We start from the raw sequence: 19,135 nt of genomic DNA, 5'->3' as shown, positions 1-19,135 counted from the left end.
TGTACCTGTGCTGTGTATACATGGTGTAGTAGTGTGTGTGAGGGGGAGGCTGGCACTGCCCGCGCTGTACCTGTGCTGTGTATACATGGTGTAGTAGCGTGTGTGAGGGGGAGGCTTGTGACGATGGGGAGGATTTGGCCCGGGATTAAAGGGGTTACACCCCAATTGGCCACCCTCTACCCTCACCTGGGAAGCAAGGGGTTAACTGGACTGAGGTCCAGTAATGTGGTTTTACCTCGCTTCAATATCCAAATGCTTATTCCCCTGTATAAAATGTATTGTTTCTGGGCCAGTGTCTGCACCACACACACTGGGGCTTAAGGGGTTAATAAGCTACAGTTTAAGAAAATACAACTGTGGTGTGTCTTTTCAGAAAATCTGGGCTTCAAAAGGCTTGATTGAAGTTGGGTGTGAAAATCAGAAGGGGTTTTTAGTGTACAGTATGTTAATACCTAATTTGCAGGCCAAGGGTATATTGCTGGTAGAGACAGCTAGACCCAGGCTGGGGGCATTGGGTGTGAAATATAGCACCAGGTGACAAATGTTCACTACCCAGGGGTCCCTGCGTCAAAGGATTTATTGATTGGGGCCAGGGGTGCGGTTACCCAAGGAGAGATCAGAATGAGTGACCTTATTAAATATAAGAATATTATGAGATGTCCTCGGCTGAACATGCTAAGAGTTACATATGTGTATTCGTGGGACCAAGCCCCAACTAACGAATACAGACACCTGAGGTTTAGCCGGTTCGAAGAGACATATATTAATATCTCTCTTAATTTTAGTATTACACGGTAATATTTAGTCTCATTGGGAGCGTCATGCGTGACGGAATGTATTAATATGTCTCGCGTGCCAGTACGGAAAACTGAATTGAAGTTATGAAGTTATTTACAGTGTATATGGGATTTTGAATCTGTTCTGAAAACTGCAGACTCCCTCTGTTATAGTAATGAGCAGGAAGGACATCCTGCTAGAATTTACATAGCCTGGTGATCAAAGGCTAAATTGCCTAATTGTTTATGCTGGGCCCAGGAACTGACTAGTTTAAGTGTGATACTTCACACTAAACAATGGAAGCCCAAAGACTTTTGCTAGTCTTTTCGGCATCTAGGGTTAAGAGATGAGTTTGACATGGTATTTAAGTCAGAGTCACCCCTTACTCAAGGGTCCTCATGTCTTCATGCAAAGTCTTCATGCCAGAGGTCTTCATGTGTCTTCATGACCTGCCTGTCTTGCTGTGATGTCAACTGAAATATGGAAGAAATGGCCCATTCTGTATCCTGATGGCTTTCTTGTCATAATCTTTAAGTGTCTATATTTTGCCTGTTATTTGTATATCTTGTGTGTTCACCTTTATTAAGGAATACATTATATTTTATCATATCTAAGTCTCGTACCAGTTCAAGCCAGTTATATATATATTTTTTGTGTATTATTAATAGCCTGTCACAAAGCTCCCGTCACAAGGCTGGCACTGCCGGCGCTCACCGGAAGTTGGGGGCAGACGCCCACTCTAACGCCAGACACGCCAGGTCTATGGCTGCGTACGCAATGAGGTAGAAGACGGTGACGATGCCAGCGATCGTGTTCAGCTTCCCCGCCAAAAGCACGAGCTGAGAGAGGGCGAGAGAAGGGAGGGGGGAGAGGGCGAGAGAAGGGAGGGGGGAGAGAGAGAGAGAAGGGAGGGGGGAGAGAGAGAGAGAAGGGAGGGGGGAGAGAGAGAGAGAAGGGAGGGGGGAGAGAGAGAGAGAAGGGAGGGGGGAGAGAGAGAGAGAAGGGAGGGGGGAGAGAGAGAGAGAAGGGAGGGGGGAGAGAGAGAGAGAAGGGAGGGGGGAGAGAGAGAGAGAGAAGGGAGGGGGGAGAGAGAGAGAGAAGGGAGGGGGGAGAGAGAGAGAGAAGGGAGGGGGGAGAGAGAGAGAGAAGGGAGGGGGGAGAGAGAGAGAGAAGGGAGGGGGGAGAGAGAGAGAGAAGGGAGGGGGGAGAGAGAGAGAAGGGAGGGGGGAGAGAGAGAGAAGGGAGAGGGGAGAGAGAGAGAGGGGAGAGGGGAGAGGGAGAGAGGGGAGAGGGGAGAGAGGGAGAGAGGGAGAGAGGGGAGAGAGAGAGAGAAGGGAGGGGGGAGAGAGAGAGAGAGAAGGGAGGGGGGAGAGAGAGAGAGAGAAGGGAGGGGGGAGAGAGAGAGAGAAGGGAGGGGGGAGAGAGAGAGAGAAGGGAGGGGGGAGAGAGAGAGAAGGGAGGGGGGGAGAGAGAGAGAGAGAAGGGAGGGGGGAGAGAGAGAGAGAAGGGAGGGGGGAGAGAGAGCGAGAAGGGAGGGGGGAGAGAGAGAGAGAGAAGGGAGGGGGGAGAGAGAGAGAGAAGGGAGGGGGGAGAGAGAGCGAGAAGGGAGGGGGGAGAGAGAGAGAGAAGGGAGGGGGGAGAGAGAGAGAGAAGGGAGGGGGGAGAGAGAGCGAGAAGGGAGGGGGGAGAGAGAGAGAGAAGGGAGGGGGGAGAGAGAGAGAGAAGGGAGGGGGGAGAGAGAGAGAGAAGGGAGGGGGGAGAGAGAGAGAGAAGGGAGGGGGGAGAGAGAGAGAGAAGGGAGGGGGGAGAGAGAGAGAGAGAAGGGAGGGGGGAGAGAGAGAGAGAAGGGAGGGGGGAGAGAGAGAGAGAGAAGGGAGGGGGGAGAGAGAGAGAGAAGGGAGGGGGGAGAGAGAGAGAGAAGGGAGGGGGGAGAGAGAGAGAGAAGGGAGGGGGGAGAGAGAGAGAGAAGGGAGGGGGGAGAGAGAGAGAAGGGAGAGGGGAGAGAGAGAGAAGGGAGAGGGGAGAGAGAGAGAGAAGGGAGGGGGCTAGTGATATTCTGAGAGAGACAGAGAGACAGCTAGTGACAGTCTGAGAGACACAGAGAGACAGCTAGTGACAGCCTGAGAGACACAGAGAGACAGCTAGTGACAGTCTGAGAGACACACACAGACAGCTAGTGACAGCCTGAGAGACACAGAGAGACAGCTAGTGACAGCCTGAGAGACACAGAGAGACAGCTAGTGACAGCCTGAGAGACACAGAGAGACAGCTAGTGACAGCCTGAGAGAGACAGAGAGACAGCTAGTGACAGTCTGAGAGACACAGAGAGACAGCTAGTGACAGTCTGAGAGACACAGAGACAGCTAGTGACAGCCTGAGAGACACAGAGAGACAGCTAGTGACAGCCTGAGAGAGACAGCTAGTGACAGTCTGAGAGAGACAGCTAGTGACAGCCTGAGAGAGACAGCTAGTGACAGTCTGAGAGAGACAGCTAGTGACAGTCTGAGAGAGACAGCTAGTGACAGTCTGAGAGAGACAGCTAGTGACAGTCAGAGAGACACAGAGACAGCTAGTGACAGTCTGAGAGACACAGAGAGACAGCTAGTGACAGCCTGAGAGACACAGAGAGACAGCTAGTGACAGTCTGAGAGACACACACAGTCAGCTAGTGACAGCCTGAGAGACACAGAGAGACAGCTAGTGACAGTCTGAGAGACACAGATAGACAGCTAGTGACAGTCTGAGAGACACAGATAGACAGCTAGTGACAGTCTGAGAGACACAGAGAGACAGCTAGTGACAGTCTGAGAGACACAGAGACAGCTAGTGACAGTCTGAGAGACACAGAGAGACAGCTAGTGACAGCATGAGAGACACACAGAGAGACAGCTAGTGACAGCCTGAGAGACACAGAGAGACAGCTAGTGACAGTCTGAGAGAGACAGCTAGTGACAGTCTGAGACACACAGAGAGACAGCTAGTGACAGCCTGAGAGACACAGAGAGACAGCTAGTGGCAGCCTGAGAGACACAGAGAGACAGCTAGTGACAGCCTGAGAGACACAGAGAGACAGCTAGTGACAGCCTGAGAGACACAGAGAGACAGCTAGTGACAGTCTGAGAGAGACAGCTAGTGACAGTCTGAGAGACACAGAGAGACAGCTAGTGACAGTCTGAGAGACACACAGACAGCTAGTGACAGCCTGAGAGACACAGAGAGACAGCTAGTGACAGTCTGAGAGACACAGAGAGACAGCTAGTGACAGCCTGAGAGACAGCTAGTGACAGCTAGTGACAGCCTGAGAGAGACAGAGAGACAGCTAGTGACAGTCTGAGAGAGACAGCTAGTGACAGTCTGAGAGACACAGAGAGACAGCTAGTGACAGTCTGAGAGACACACACAGACAGCTAGTGACAGCCTGAGAGACAGCTAGTGACAGTCTGAGAGACACAGAGAGACAGCTAGTGACAGCCTGAGAGACAGCTAGTGACAGCCTGAGAGACAGAGAGACAGCTAGTGACAGCCTGAGAGACACACAGAGAGACAGCTAGTGACAGCCTGAGAGACACACAGAGAGACAGCTAGTGACAGCCTGAGAGACACAGAGACAGCTAGTGACAGTCTGAGAGACACAGAGAGACAGCTAGTGACAGCCTGAGAGACAGCTAGTGACAGACCGAGAGACACACAGAGAGACAGCTAGTGACAGTCTGAGAGACACACTGCTCTGACCTGCACCAGGACCCAGGTATACAGCACTGCACCCCAGGGGTTCCCACTCCTAGACACCAGTTTAGCCGGAGCCAGGAGGATTCCTGAGAGAGGAGAGGAAAAGAGAGTGTGAAGGAGAGGGAGAGGGAGAGAGGGGGGGGGGGAAAGGGAGAGAGAGGGGGGGGAAAGGAGGGAGAGAGGGGGGGGAAAGGAGGGAGAGAGGGGGGAAAAGAGGGAGAGAGGGGGGAAAAGAGGGAGAGAGGGGGGAAAAGAGGGAGAGAGGGGGGAAAAGAGGGAGAGGGGGGGGAAAAGAGGGAGAGGGGGGGGGAAAGAGAGAGGGGGGGGGGGAAAGAGAGAGAGGGGGGGAAAGAGAGAGGGGGGGGGGAAAGAGGGAGAGGGGGGGGGGAGAAAGAGGGAGAGGGGGGGAAGAGGGAGAGGGGGGGGAAGAGGGAGAGGGGGGGGAAGAGGGAGAGAGGGGGGGAAAGATGGAGCGGGCGGGGGAGAGGGCGGGAAAGAGGGAGAGGGGGGGGGGAAGAGGGAGAGGGGGGGGAAAGAGGGAGAGGGGGGGAAGAGGGAGAGGGGGGAAAGAGGGAGAGGGGGGGAAAGAGGGAGAGGGGGGGAAAGAGGGAGAGGGGGGGGAAAGAGGGAGAGGGGGGGGGAAAAAGAGGGAGAGGGGGGGGAAAGAGGGAGAGAGAGGGAGAGATCGTGAGGAGGGGGGATAAGGAGAGAAAGGGGAGAGGCAGAGAAGGGGGCGAGGGAGAGAGCAAGGAAAAGAACGTGAGATGGGGGAGAGAGGGGGAAGAGAGAGGGGGAGAGAGAGGAAAAGAGTGTGAGGAGGGGGGGGAGAGAGAAAGAGGGGGGAGAGAGGAAAAGAGCGTGAGGAGGGGGAGGAGAGAGAGGGGGAGAGTGAGACAAAGGAAGAGAGCGTGAGGAGGGTGGGTGGGTGTTAGAGAGAGAGGGGGGAGAGTGACAGGCAGAGTGGGAGAGTGCGGGGCAGAGAGTGTGTGAGAGAGTGTGAGAGTGCGGGATCTGTCTCTTCTCCTCACCGAACAGGTCATCTTTGGCGAGAGCGTGCAGGATACGAGACGCCCCGATGAGAGTGCTCATAGATGCAGAGAGCGAGGTGGCGTACACGCCGATCAGGACGAAGGGCGGCCAGATATTAATAGGGCGGAAGAAACCGTAATCTTCCTTCAGCAGCGTCCTGGGGGGAGAGAGAGAGAGCGCGAGGGTGAAGAGGGAGCGCGAGACGGGCAGAGAGTGGGCGGGACGGGCAGAGAGGGGGTGAGACGGGCAGAGAGGGGGCGAGACGGGCAGAGAGGGGGCGAGACGGGCAGAGAGGGGGCGAGAGAGAGAGTGCGAGGGTGAAGAGGCAGCGCGAGACGGGCAGAGAGGGGGCGAGACGGGGCGAGAGAGAGGGCGAGAGAGACCATAATGCTGTATAATATGACGCGGGCGCATAGCGCTCTCTCTTCCCTTATTACTTTCCGGCCGGAATGATTATCGGGGTACAGAGACCCCTCTTACCTGTCGCAGGTAAACGCCGTCAGCAGGAAGAGGATTAGGTAGACGAAAAACGTGATGACCACAGCAATGATGGTCCCTATAGGGATGGAACGACTGGGGTGCTTTAATTCCCCTATAAAGAACAAGCAGAAACCGTTATAGGCGCATGCAGACCCTACTAAAGCCCTATAGTATAAATGGAATAAAAGAAGCCACCTCAGTCTCCTATTAACTGAGGCACAAACCCTATAAAGTGCCCCCCCCCCCTATAAAGGGGACACACAACCATCTAAAAGTGCTATAGGGGGAAGAGGTCGTAACGGGGAGAAACCACTGACCCGTTTAAATGATACTACTGTATAAAGATGTAGGATCCCACTTCTAACACCATCTCTATTAATAGTGTGGGTGGATGAGGAGGAGGGGGGGGAGGTATAAAAGGGGAAGGGGCAGGAGGGCATTAGTGAGTGAGAGTTATCCTAATAAGGAGGTGACCGCAGCTGGAATAAAAAAAATATAAGAATTAGGAAACAAGCAGACCCCCCCACTCAGCCTCTGTATGTGTGTGTGTGGGGTGGGCAGGGGGGGCAGTACTTACCGGACATGTTACACCCCGCCATGATGCCGGTGCAGGGGGGCAGTACTTACCGGACATGTTACACCCTACCATGATGCTGGTGCAGGGGGCAGTAGTGGGGGGCAGTACTTACCGGACATGTTACACCCTACCATGATGCTGGTGCAGGGGGCAGTAGTGGGGGGCAGTACTTACCGGACATGTTACACCCCGCCATGATGCTGGTGCAGGGGGGGCAGCAGGGGGGGCAGTACTTACCGGACATGTTACACCCTGCCATGATGCCGGTGCAGGGGGGCAGTAGTGGGGGCAGTACTTACCGGACATGTTACACCCCGCCATGATGCCGGTGCAGAGGGGGCAGTAGTGGGAGGCAGTAGTGGGGGGCAGTACTTACCGGACATGTTACACCCCGCCATGATGCCGGTGCAGGGGGGCAGTAGTGGGAGGCAGTACTTACCGGACAAGTTACACCCCGCCATGATGCCGGTGCAGGGGGGCAGTAGTGGGGGGCAGTACTTACCGGACATGTTACACCCCGCCATGCTGCCGGTGCAGGGGGGCAGTAGTGGGGGGCAGTACTTACCGGACATGTTACACCCTGCCATGCTGCCGGTGCAGGGGGGCAGTAGTGGGAGGCAGTACTTACCGGACATGTTACACCCCGCCATGATGCCGGTGCAGCCGTTAAACATGATGGCGAACACGGTGGCAAAACTCATGAGGTTCCCGGTTGTATAATCCAACGAGTAATCCGCTGAAGGGGAGAGACAGAGAGGGGGAGTCGTGTGAGCGCAGTGCGTGTAAGCGTGTCGCCACACGTGTGTGTAAGCGTGTCTCGCCGCACGTGTGGAAAAGCGTGGAGAAAAACCGGCAAAATCACTATGGCCACAAGAATAAGCGCGCTGAGATACCGTGGCAACGGTCACAGGACGGTAACGGACCCGAGGACAAGAGCCGGGACTTGGGCCTCCTGAGTGGGCGACGTGGTTCCGCTTCTTATAAAAGAGATATTATGGGCAGTTTGTCACTTCGGGGACAACTTGAAACCGAGACATTTTAGTGCTAAGATCCTAACGCCTCAGACAGATGTTTCCGGCAGTACCGGTAACCACAGCCTGGTACCAAAAAACACCAAGGTTTTATCAGCCAGAGTGAGCTAAGACAAGTGATTTATATCTCTTTGTCCCAGAAGTATAAAGAATCCCTTTGAACGCGGCATCATCACTAGCGTCAGATACTTTAAACTGGGCAGAAGTATCTGGTATGCTGTATCTTTGCTGAAGCGGATTGAAAAATAATAAAGACTGCTGATTTGAACTGGAAACCTGATTCCTGAGTATTACATCACGAAGATTTTTCTAACACGGACAGACGGGACAGACGGGACAGACGGGACAGACGGGACAGACGGGACAGACGGGACAGATATATATACACACAGTTAGGTCCAGAAATAATTGGGCACTGACACAATTGTCATAATTTTGCCTCTGGACGCCACCACAATGGATTTGAAACAACCGAGATGCAATAGAAGTGCAGACTTTCAGCTTTAATTCAAGGGGTTGGACAAAAATATCGTATGAAACGTTTAGGAATTGCAACCATTTTCATACACAGTCCCCTTATTTCTGGGGCTCAAATGTAATTGGACAAATGAACACAATCATAAATAAAATGTTCATTTTTAATACTTTGTTGAGAATCCTTTGCCGGTAATGACTGCTTGAAGTCTGGATCGCACGGACGTCACCAAACGCTGGGTTTCCTCCTTTGTGATACTTTGCCAGGCATTTACTGCAGCTGTCTTCAGTTGTTGTTTGTTCGTGGGTCTTTCTGCCTTACGTTTTGTCTTCAGCAAGTGAAATGCATGCTCGATCGGGTTGAGATCAGGTGATTGACTCGGCCATTGCAGAATATTCCTCTTCTTTGCCTTAAAAAAACTCCTGGGTTGCTTTCGCAGTATGTTTTGGGTCATTGTCAATCTGTAAAGTGAAGCGCCGTCCAATCAACTTCACTGAATTTGGCTGAATCTGAGCAGACAATATATCCCTATACACTTCAGAATTAATCCGGCTGCTTCTGTCTTCTGTCACATCATCAATAAACACTAATGACCCAGTGCCATTGTAAGCCATGCATGCCCATGCCATCACACGGCCTCCACCGGGTTTTACAGATGATGTGGTATGCTTCAGATCATGAGCCGTTCCCAACCTTCTCCATACTTTTTTCTTCCCATCATTCTGGTACAGGTTGATCTTAGTTTCATCTGTCCAAAGAATGCTGTTCCAGAACTGGGCTGGCTTTTTTAGATATTGTTTGGCAAAGTCTAATCTGGCCTTTCTATTATTGAGGCTTATGAATGGTTTGCACCTTGTGGTGAACCCTCTGTATTTGCTCTGGTGAAGTCTCTTTATGGTAGACTTGGATAATGATATGCCTACCTCCTGGAGAGTGTTCTTCACTTGGCTGGATGTTGTGAAGGGGTTTTCTTTACCATGGAAAGGATCCTATGATCATCCACCACTGTTGTCTTCCGTGGACGTCCAGGCCTGTTTGCGTTGCAGAGCTCACCAGTGCGTTCTTTTTTTCTCAGAATGTACCAAACTGTTGATTTGGCCGCTCCCAATGTTCCTGCTATCTCTCTGGTGGGTTATCTTCTTTTTGCAGCCTAAGGATGCCCTGTTTCACTTGCATTGAGAGCTCCTTTGACCGCATGTTGTGGGTTCACAGCAACAGCTTCCAAATGCGAATGCCACACCTGGAATCAACTCCAGACCTTTTACCTGCTTAATTGATGAAGAAATAACGAAGGAATAGCCCACACCTGTCCATGAAACAGCTTCTGAGCCAATTGTCCAATTACTATTGGTCCCTTGAAAAAGAGGGGGCTACATATTAAAGAGATGTAATTCCTAAACCCTTCCTCCAATTTGGACGTGAATACCCTAAAATTAAAGCTGATAGACGGCACTTTAAGCCCATATTCATTATTTAACTGTAACTTGGATTTATTTTGGTACACAGCCGAAATAACAAAGCTTGTATCAGTGTCCAATTATTTCCGGACCTAAACTGTATACAGTATACAGCTTATATGGGCTCCATGTAACAATGGATTTTCAGGCAAAAGGTGACACATTGTGTGCTCATTTGCATGTCATTTCCCAGAATCCCTTGCTGCAGTGGGAGCGCTGTGTGCTGGGTGATAATGGTGAAAGGCGGGGCTGCATGTAATTTCCCAGAATCCCTTGCTGCAGTGGAAGCGCTGTGTGCTGGGGGATAATGGTGAAAGGCGGGGCTGCATGTCATTTCCCAGAATCCCTTGCTGCAGTGGGAGCACTGTATGCTGGGGGATAATGGTGAAAGGCGGGGCTGCGTGTCATTTCCCAGAATCCCTTGCTGCAGTGGGAGCACTGTATGCTGGGGGATAATGGTGAAAGGCAGGGCTGCATGTCATTTCCCAGAATCCCTTGCTGCAGTGGAAGCGCTGTGTGCTGGGGGATAATGGTGAAAGGCGGGGCTGCATGTCATTTCCCAGAATCCCTTGCTGCAGTGGGAGCGCTGTGTGCTGGGGGATAATGGGTGAAAGGCAGGGCTGCATGTCATTTCCCAGAATCCCTTGCTGCAGTGGAAGCGCTGTATGCTGGGGGATAATGGTGAAAGGCGGGGCTGCATGGCATTTCCCAGAATCCCTTGCTGCAGTGGGAGCGCTGTGTGCTGGGGGTTAATGGTGAAAGGCGGGGCTGCATGTCATTTCCCAGAATCCCTTGCTGCAGTGGAAGCGCTGTGTGCTGGGGGTTAATGGTGAAAGGCGGGGTATATATATATATACACACAGAGATACACATACAGAGATATATACTGAGATATATATAGATAGAGATATAGATATAGACATACACATACAGAGAGAGAGACAGAGAGAGAGACAGAGAGAGAGACAGAGAGAGAGACAGAGAGAGAGACAGAGAGAGAGACAGAGAGACAGACAGAGAGACAGACAGAGAGACAGACATATATATATACTAGCTGAGAGACCCGGCGTTGCCCGGGATGTAAATGCGTAATAGGTAGTATTATTTATAAATCGTGGAACAATAGGTGAGTATTTGTTGTAAAGGTTTGGGGGGGGGGGAGAAAGGGGAGGGGAGAAAGGGGAGCGGGGGGGGAGAAAGGGGAGCGGGAGGGGGAGAAAGGGGAGCGGGAGGGGGAGAAAGGGGAGCGGGAGGGGGAGAAAGGGGAGCGGGAGGGGGAGAAAGGGGAGCGGGAGGGGGGAGAAAGGGGAGCGGGAGGGGGAGAAAGGGGAGCGGGAGGGGGAGAAAGGGGAGCGGGAGGGGGAGAAAGGGGAGCGGGAGGGGGAGAAAGGGGAGCGGGGGACGGGGGAAAGGGGAGCGGGGGGGGGAGAAAGGGAGCGGGGGGAAAGGGGAGCGGGGGGACGGGAAAGGGGAGCGGGGGACGGGGGAAAGGGGAGCGGGGACGGGGGAAAGGGGAGCGGGGGACGGGGGAAAGGAGAGCGGGGGACGGGGGAAAGGGGAGCGGGGGGACGGGGGAAAGGAGAGCGGGGGACGGGGGGAAAGGAGAGCGGGGGACGGGGGAAAGGGGAGCGGGGGGAAAGGGGAGCGGGGGAAAGGGGAGCGGGGGAAAGGGGAGCGGGGGAAAGGGGAAAGGGGGAGCGGGGGGACGGGGGAAAGAGGAGCGGGGGACGGGGGAAAGGGGAGCGGGGGACGGGGGAAAGGGGAGCGGGGGACGGGGGGAAAGGGGAGCGGGGGACGGGGGAGCGGGGGACGGGGGAAGCGGGGGACGGGGGAAAGGGGAGCGGGGGACAGGGGAGCGGGGGACGGGGGAGCGGGGGACGGGGGAAAGGGGAGCGGGGGGAAAGGGGAGCGGGGGAAAGGGGAGCGGGGGAAAGGGGAGCGGGGGAAAGGGGGAGCGGGGGACGGGGGAAAGGGGAGCGGGGGACGGGGGAAAGGGGAGCGGGGGACGGGGGAAAGGGGAGCGGGGGACGGGGGAAAGGGGAGCGGGGGGACGGGGGATGGGGGGAAAGGGGAGGGGGGGGACGAAAGGGGAGGGGGGGACGAAAGGGGAGGGGGGGACGAAAGGGGAGGGGGGGGACGAAAGGGGAGGGGGGTGGGGGGGAAAGGGGGAGTGGGGGGGGGGGGGGGTGGAGAGCAGTGGGCATATGTATTGTCATAATTTATGTATGGGCATTTCCCCCCCCCTCTTCCGTGCGTCCGTCCCCCTGCTGGTTCGGCTGGTGGCCCCCCCCGTTCCCCGTGACTCCCCCCTCCCGTTCCCTGTGACTCGCGGCTCGGCCCCCCCCCTCCATTCCCTGTGACTCGCGCTCCCCCGATGTGCCGTCCTGCTGAGTGAGGCGTGCAGGCGGCGGCAGGAAGCGCCCTGTGTGGGCCTAAGACTCGCGCTCCCCCCGCCCCCCCCCCCCCCGGCGCCCGCTCGATGTGGCGTCCGGCTGAGCGGCGTTAGGAAGCGCCCTGTGTGTGTGGGCCTGAGGCTGAGGCGGGACGCGCAGTGGGCCTGAGCCTGAGGCGGGACGCGCAGTGACTTACCTGAGCGGGTGGTAGCGCCGGGGAGGTAAGGGAGCGGCTGGGGTAGGAGGGCCGCGCTTCCCGTCCGGAGCCAGTGCAGGGCGGCGCACGTGATGGGGGGGGGGGGGGGGCGGACAGAGGGTGTGTGTGTGTGTGTTTATAGAGCTGCTGTGTTGTGTGTTGTGTGTGTGTGTATAGAGCTGCTGTGTTGTGTGTTGTGTGTGTGTGTGTGGCCCGTCACTCCGCCTCAGGCCAATGAGAGGTGTGCGGGGGCGGGGCGACCCAAGGGACCAATGAGATTTCCCCTAGGGACACCGGACATCCAGACAGGCAAACATACAGTGCTTTCACTAATATAGTATAAGATACACACACACACACACACAGACACACACACACACACACAGACACACAGACACACAGACACACAGACACACAGACACACAGACACACAGACACACAGACACACAGACACACAGACACACAGACACACAGACACACAGACACACAGACACACAGACACACAGACACACAGACACACAGACACACAGACACACAGACACACAGACACACAGACACACAGACACACAGACACACAGACACACAGACACACAGACACACAGACACACAGACACACAGACACACACACACACACACACACACACAGACACACAGACACACAGACACACAGACACACACACACACACACACACACACACACACACACACACACACACACACACACACACAGACACACACACACACAGACACACAGACACACAGACACACAGACACACAGACACACAGACACACACACACACACACACACACACACACACACACACACACACACACACACACACACACACACACACACACACCTATACTGACCGTACAGGTTGTCTCGCCCGGTGCTGCCGTTAATCCCGGTATAGTGTCCGGTGAAGGTGACGTTGCCTCCGTGGCGGATGGTGACGTGGCGCGGACCCACGGCCAGGAAGCTGAGCAGGATGGACAACAGGACGAGGATGACGAGGAGGAAGATGAAGAAGGAAGCCTGGGAATAGATCGACGCCCCGACCAGGCACACGGACAGGCACAGGAGCAGCACCGCGCTGGCATACAGGAAGCTGTACCCGTACCCCTGGGGGAGCGCGCGCAGGGGGGCACTGGGGTCCGAGGAGTCTGTGAGGGGGGGGAGAGAGAGTGAGGGGGGGCACAGGAGCAGCACCGCGCTGGCATACAGGAAGCTGTACCCGTACCCCTGGGGGAGCGCGCGCAGGGGGGCCCCGGGGTCCGAGGAGTCTGTGAGGGGGGAGAGAGAGAGTGAGGGGGGGAGAGAGAGTGAGGGGGGGGCACAGGAGCAGCACCGCGCTGGCATACAGGAAGCTGTATCCGTATCCCTGGGGGAGCGCGCGCAGGGGGGCCCCGGGGTCCGAGGAGTCTGTGAGGGGGGGGAGAGAGTGAGGGGGGGGGGAGAGAGTGAGGGGGGGCACAGGAGCAGCACCGCGCTGGCATACAGGAAGCTGTACCCGTACCCCTGGGGGGAGCGCGCGCAGGGGGGCCCCGGGGTCCGAGGAGTCTGTGAGGGGGGAGAGAGAGTGAGGGGGGGGGGAAGAGAGTGAGGGGGTGGGGGGCACAGGAGCAGCACCGTGCTGGCATACAGGAAGCTGTACCCGTATCCCTGGGGGAGCGCGCGCAGGGGGGCCCCGGGGTCCGAGGAGTCTGTGAGGGGGGAGAGAGAGAGTGAGGGGGGAGAGAGAGAGTGAGGGGGGAGAGAGAGTGAGGGGGAGAGAGAGTGAGGGGGGAGGGAGAGAGTGAGGGGGGGAGAGAGAGTGAGGGGGGGGGGGCACAGGAGCAGCACCGCGCTGGCATACAGGAAGCTGTACCCGTACCCCTGGGGGAGCGAGCGCAGGGGGGCCCCGGGGTCCGAGGAGTCTGTGAGGGGGGAGAGAGAGAGTGAGGGGGGAGAGAGAGTGAGGGGGGAGGGAGAGAGTGAGGGGGGAGAGAGAGTGAGGGGGGAGAGAGAGTGAGGGGGGGAGAGAGAGTGAGGGGGGAGGGAGAGAGTGAGGGGGGAGGGAGAGAGTGAGGGGGGGGCACAGGAGCAGCACCGCGCTGGCATACAGGAAGCTGTACCCGTACCCCTGGGGGAGCGCGCGCAGGGGGGCCCCGGGGTCCGAGGAGTCTGTGAGGGGGGAGAGAGAGAGTGAGGGGGGGGAGAGAGAGTGAGGGGGGGGGGCACAGGAGCAGCACCGCGCTGGCATACAGGAAGCTGTACCCGTACCCCTGGGGGAGAGAGCGCAGGGGGGCCCCGGGGTCCGAGGAGTCTGTGAGGGGGGAGAGAGAGAGTGAGGGGGGGGGGAGAGTGAGGGGGGGGAGAGTGAGGGGAGAGAGTGAGGGGGGGGGGCCCGGGGTCCGAGGAGTCTGTGAGGGGGGAGGGAGAGAGTGAGGGGGGGGAGAGAGAGTGAGGGGGGGGAGAGAGAGTGAGGGGGGGGCACAGGAGCAGCACCGCGCTGGCATACAGGAAGCTGTACCCGTACCCCTGGGGGAGCGCGCGCAGGGGGGCCCCGGGGTCCGAGGAGTCTGTGAGGGGGGAGAGAGAGTGAGGGGGGGGGAGAGAGGGAGGGGGGGCACAGGAGCAGCACCGCGCTGGCATACAGGAAGCTGTACCCGTATCCCTGGGGGGAGCGCGCGCAGGGGGGCCCCGGGGTCCGAGGAGTCTGTGAGGGGGGAGAGAGAGAGTGAGGGGGGGGGGCCCCGGGGTCCAAGGAGTCTGTGAGGGGGGAGGGAGAGAGTGAGGGGGGGGGGAGAGAGAGTGAGGGGGGGAGAGAGAGTGAGGGGGGAGAGAGAGTGAGGGGGGAGAGAGAGTGAGGGGGGAGAGAGAGAGTGAGGGGGGGGCACAGGAGCAGCACCGCGCTGGCATACAGGAAGCTGTACCCGTATCCCTGGGGGAGCGAGCGCAGGGGGGCCCCGGGGTCCGAGGAGTCTGTGAGGGGGGAGAGAGAGAGTGAGGGGGGAGAGAGAGAGTGAGGGGGGAGAGAGAGTGAGGGGGGAGAGAGAGTGAGGGGGGAGGGAGAGAGTGAGGGGGGGGCACAGGAGCAGCACCGCGCTGGCATACAGGAAGCTGTACCCGTATCCCTGGGGGGAGCGCGCGCAGGGGGGCCCCCGGGGTCCGAGGAGTCTGTGAGGGGGGAGAGAGAGTGAGGGGGGAGAGAGAGAGTGAGGGGGGAGAGAGAGAGTGAGGGGGGAGAGAGAGAGTGAGGGGGGGGGGGGCACAGGAGCAGCACCGCGCTGGCATACAGGAAGCTGTATCCGTATCCCTGGGGGAGCGCGCGCAGGGGGGCCCCGGGGTCCGAGGAGTCTGTGAGGGGGGAGAGAGAGAGTGAGGGGGGGAGAGAGAGTGAGGGGGGAGAGAGAGTGAGGGGGGTACACAGGAGCAGCACCGCGCTGGCATACAGGAAGCTGTAACCGTATCCCTGGGGGAGCGCGCGCAGGGGGGCCCCGGGGTCCGAGGAGTCTGTGAGGGGGGGGAGAGAGTGAGGGGGGGAGAGAGAGTGAGGGGGGGGGAGAGAGTGAGGGGGGGGGGCACAGGAGCAGCACCGCGCTGGCATACAGGAAGCTGTATCCGTACCCCTGGGGGAGCGCGCGCAGGGGGGCCCCGGGGTCCGAGGAGTCTGTGAGGGGGGAGAGAGAGAGTGAGGGGGGGGAGAGAGAGAGGGGGGAGAGAGAGAGTGAGGGGGGGCACAGGAGCAGCACCGCGCTGGCATACAGGAAGCTGTATCTGTACCCCTGGGGGAGCGCGCGCAGGGGGCCCCGGGGTCCGAGGAGTCTGTGAGGGGGGAGAGAGAGTGTGAGGGGGGAGAGAGTGAGGGGGGAGAGTGAGGGGGGAGAGAGAGTGTGAGGGGGGGAGAGAGAGTGAGGGGGGAGAGAGTGAGGGGGGGGGCACAGGAGCAGCACCGCGCTGACATACAGGAAGCTGTATCCGTACCCCTGGGGAGCGAGCGCAGGGGGGCCCCAGGGTCCGAGGAGTCTGTGAGGGGGGAGAGAGAAAGTGAGAGGGGGGAGAGAGTGAGGGGGGGGAGAGAGTGAGGGGGGAGAGAGTGAGGGGGGAGAGAGTGAGGGGGGAGAGAGTGAGGGGGGAGAGAGTGAGGGGGAGAGAGAGTGTGAGGGGGGGAGAGAGTGAGGGGGGGGGGGGGCACAGGAGCAGCACCGCGCTGGCATACAGGAAGCTGTATCCGTACCCCTGGGGGAGCGAGCGCAGGGGGGCCCCGGGGTCCGAGGAGTCTGAGAGGGGGGGAGAGAGAGTGAGGGGGGGGAGAGAGTGTGAGGGGAGAGAGAGAGAGTGAGGGGGGGGAGAGAGAGTGAGGGGGGCCCCGGGGTCCGAGGAGTCTGTGAGGGGGGAGAGAGTGAGGGGGGAGAGAGAGTGAGGGGGGGGCACAGGAGCAGCACCGCGCTGGCATACAGGAAGCTGTATCCGTATCCCTGGGGGAGCACGCGCAGGGGGGCCCCGGGGTCCGAGGAGTCTGTGAGGGGGGGAGAGAGTGAGGGGGGGGAGAGAGTGAGGGGGGGGCACAGGAGCAGCACCGCGCTGGCATACAGGAAGCTGTATCCGTACCCCTGGGGGAGCGCGCGCAGGGGGGCCCCGGGGTCCGAGGAGTCTGTGAGGGGGGAGACAGAGAGTGAGGGGGGGAGAGAGAGTGAGGGGGGGGCACAGGAGCAGCACCGCGCTGGCATACAGGAAGCTGTACCCGTACCCCTGGGGGAGCGCGCGCAGGGGGGCCCCGGGGTCCGAGGAGTCTGTGAGGGGGGAGAGAGTGAGGGGGGAGAGAGAGTGAGGGGGGGGCACAGGAGCAGCACCGCGCTGGCATACAGGAAGCTGTATCCGTACCCCTGGGGGAGCGCGCGCAGGGGGGGCCCCGGGGTCCGAGGAGTCTGTGAGGGGAGAGAGTGAGGGGGGGGGAGAGAGAGTGAGGGGGGGAGAGAGTGAGGGGGGGGCACAGGAGCAGCACCGCGCTGGCATACAGGAAGCTGTACCCGTATCCCTGGGGGAGCGTGCGCAGGGGGGCCCCGGGGTCTGAGGAGTCTGTGAGGGGGGAGAGAGAGAGGGGGGTGGAGAGAGAGTGAGGGGGGGGGGGGAGAGAGAGTGTGAGGGGGAGAGAGAGAGAGTGTGAGGGGGAGAGAGAGAGAGTGTGAGGGGGGCGGGGAGAGTGTGAGGGGGGCGTGGAGAGTGTGAGGGGGGGCGTGGAGAGTGTGAGGGGGGCGTGGAGAGTGTGAGAGGGGCGTGGAGAGTGTGAGGGGGGCGTGGAGAGTGTGAGGGGGGCGTGGAGAGTGTGAGGGGGGCGTGGAGAGTGTGAGGGGGGCGTGGAGAGTGTGAGGGGGGCGTGGAGAGTGTGAGGGGGGGTGGAGAGTGTGAGGGGGGGTGGAGAGTGTGAGGGGGGGGGAGAGAGAGTGAGGGGGGGAGAGAGAGTGAGGGGGGGAGAGAGAGTGAGGGGGGGGAGAGAGAGAGTGTGAGGGGGGCGGGGAGAGTGTGAGGGGGGCGGAGAGAGTGTGAGGGGGGCGGGGAGAGTGTGAGGGGGGCGGGGAGAGTGTGAGGGGGGGAGAGAGTGTGAGGGGGGGAGAGAGTGTGAGGGGGAGAGAGTGAGGGGGGAGAGAGTGTGAGGGGGGAGAGAGTGTGAGGGGGGAGAGAGTGTGAGGGGGGAGAGAGTGTGAGGGGGGGAGAGAGTGTGAGGGGGGAGAGAGTGTGAGGGGGGAGAGAGTGTGAGGGGGGAGAGAGTGTGAGGGGGGAGAGAGTGTGAGGGGGGAGAGAGTGTGAGGGGGGAGAGTGTGTGAGGGGGGAGAGTGTGAGGGGGGAGAGAGTGTGAGGCGGGAGAGAGTGTGAGGCGGGAGAGAGTGTGAGGGGGGGAGAGAGTGTGAGGGGGGGAGAGAGTGTGAGGGGGAGAGAGAGAGTGAGGGGGAGAGAGAGAGTGTGAGGGGGGGGAGAGAGTGTGAGGGGGCGGGGAGAGTGTGAGGGGGGGGGGAGAGAGTGTGAGGGGGGGGGAGAGAGTGTGAGGGGGGGGAGAGAGTGTGAGGGGGGGGAGAGTGTGAGGGGGGGGAGAGTGTGAGGGGGGGAGAGAGTGTGAGGGGGGGGAGAGAGTGTGGGGGGAGTGTGGGGGGGGGGAGAGTGTGAGGGGGGGGAGAGAGTGTGAGGGGGGGAGAGAGTGTGAGGGGGGGGGAGAGAGTGTGAGGGGGGGGAGAGAGTGTGAGGGGGGGAGAGTGAGTGTGAGGGGGGGAGAGAGTGTGAGGGGGGGAGAGAGAGTGTGAGGGGGGAGAGAGTGTGAGGGGGGAGAGAGTGTGAGGGGGGGAGAGAGTGTGAGGGGGAGGGGTGAGGGGGAGAGTGTGAGGGGGGGAGAGTGTGAGGGGGGGGAGAGGTGTGAGGGGGAGAGAGTGTGAGGGGGGGAGAGAGTGTGAGGGGGGGGAGAGAGGTGTGAGGGGGGGAGAGAGTGTGAGGGGGGAGAGAGTGTGAGGGGGGGAGAGAGTGTGAGGGGGGAGAGAGTGTGAGGGGGGAGAGGAGTGTGAGGGGGGGGAGAGAGTGTGGGGGGGGGAGAGTGTGTGAGGGGGGAGAGAGTGTGAGGGGGGGGGAGAGAGTGTGAGGTGGGCGGAGAGAGTGTGAGGTGGGCGGAGAGAGTGTGAGGTGGGCGGAGAGAGTGTGAGGGGGGGGGGGGCGGAGAGAGTGTGAGGGGGGCGGAGAGAGTGTGAGGGGGGCGGAGAGAGTGTGAGGGGGGCGGAGAGTGTGAGGGGGGGGAGAGAGCGTGAGGGGGGGAGAGAGCGTGAGGGGGGGAGAGAGCGTGAGGGGGGAGAGAGCGTGAGGGGGAGAGAGCGTGAGGGGGGGGGGGAGAGAGCGTGAGGGGGGGGGAGAGAGCGTGAGGGGGGGGGAGAGAGCGTGAGGGGGGGGGAGAGAGCGTGAGGGGGGGGAGAGAGCGTGAGGGGGGGGAGAGAGCGTGAGGAGCGGGGGGGGAGAGAGCGTGAGGGGGGG

General features: G+C 59.3%; 1 protein-coding gene across 1 annotated transcript in view; it reads right to left on the bottom strand.

The window, feature by feature from the left end:
• Window positions 1-1,131: 1,131 nt before the first annotated feature.
• The window catches only part of SLC12A9 (solute carrier family 12 member 9), a 42,364-nt gene continuing 24,360 nt past the window's right edge, over window positions 1,132-19,135 (bottom strand). Inside the window, 7 exon segments of the mRNA XM_075585132.1 lie at window positions 1,132-1,250; window positions 1,492-1,616; window positions 4,510-4,592; window positions 5,535-5,692; window positions 6,016-6,127; window positions 7,221-7,328; window positions 13,015-13,308. Of these exon segments, the coding sequence (XP_075441247.1) occupies window positions 1,247-1,250; window positions 1,492-1,616; window positions 4,510-4,592; window positions 5,535-5,692; window positions 6,016-6,127; window positions 7,221-7,328; window positions 13,015-13,308 (884 nt within the window). The 3' untranslated portion in view covers window positions 1,132-1,246.

Source organism: Ascaphus truei, unplaced genomic scaffold (assembly GCF_040206685.1).
Source record: "Ascaphus truei isolate aAscTru1 unplaced genomic scaffold, aAscTru1.hap1 HAP1_SCAFFOLD_946, whole genome shotgun sequence".
NCBI lineage: Eukaryota > Metazoa > Chordata > Amphibia > Anura > Ascaphidae > Ascaphus > Ascaphus truei.
The sequence above is the reverse complement of the archived record's forward strand: the minus strand, read 5'-3'. Positions and strand labels throughout refer to the sequence as shown.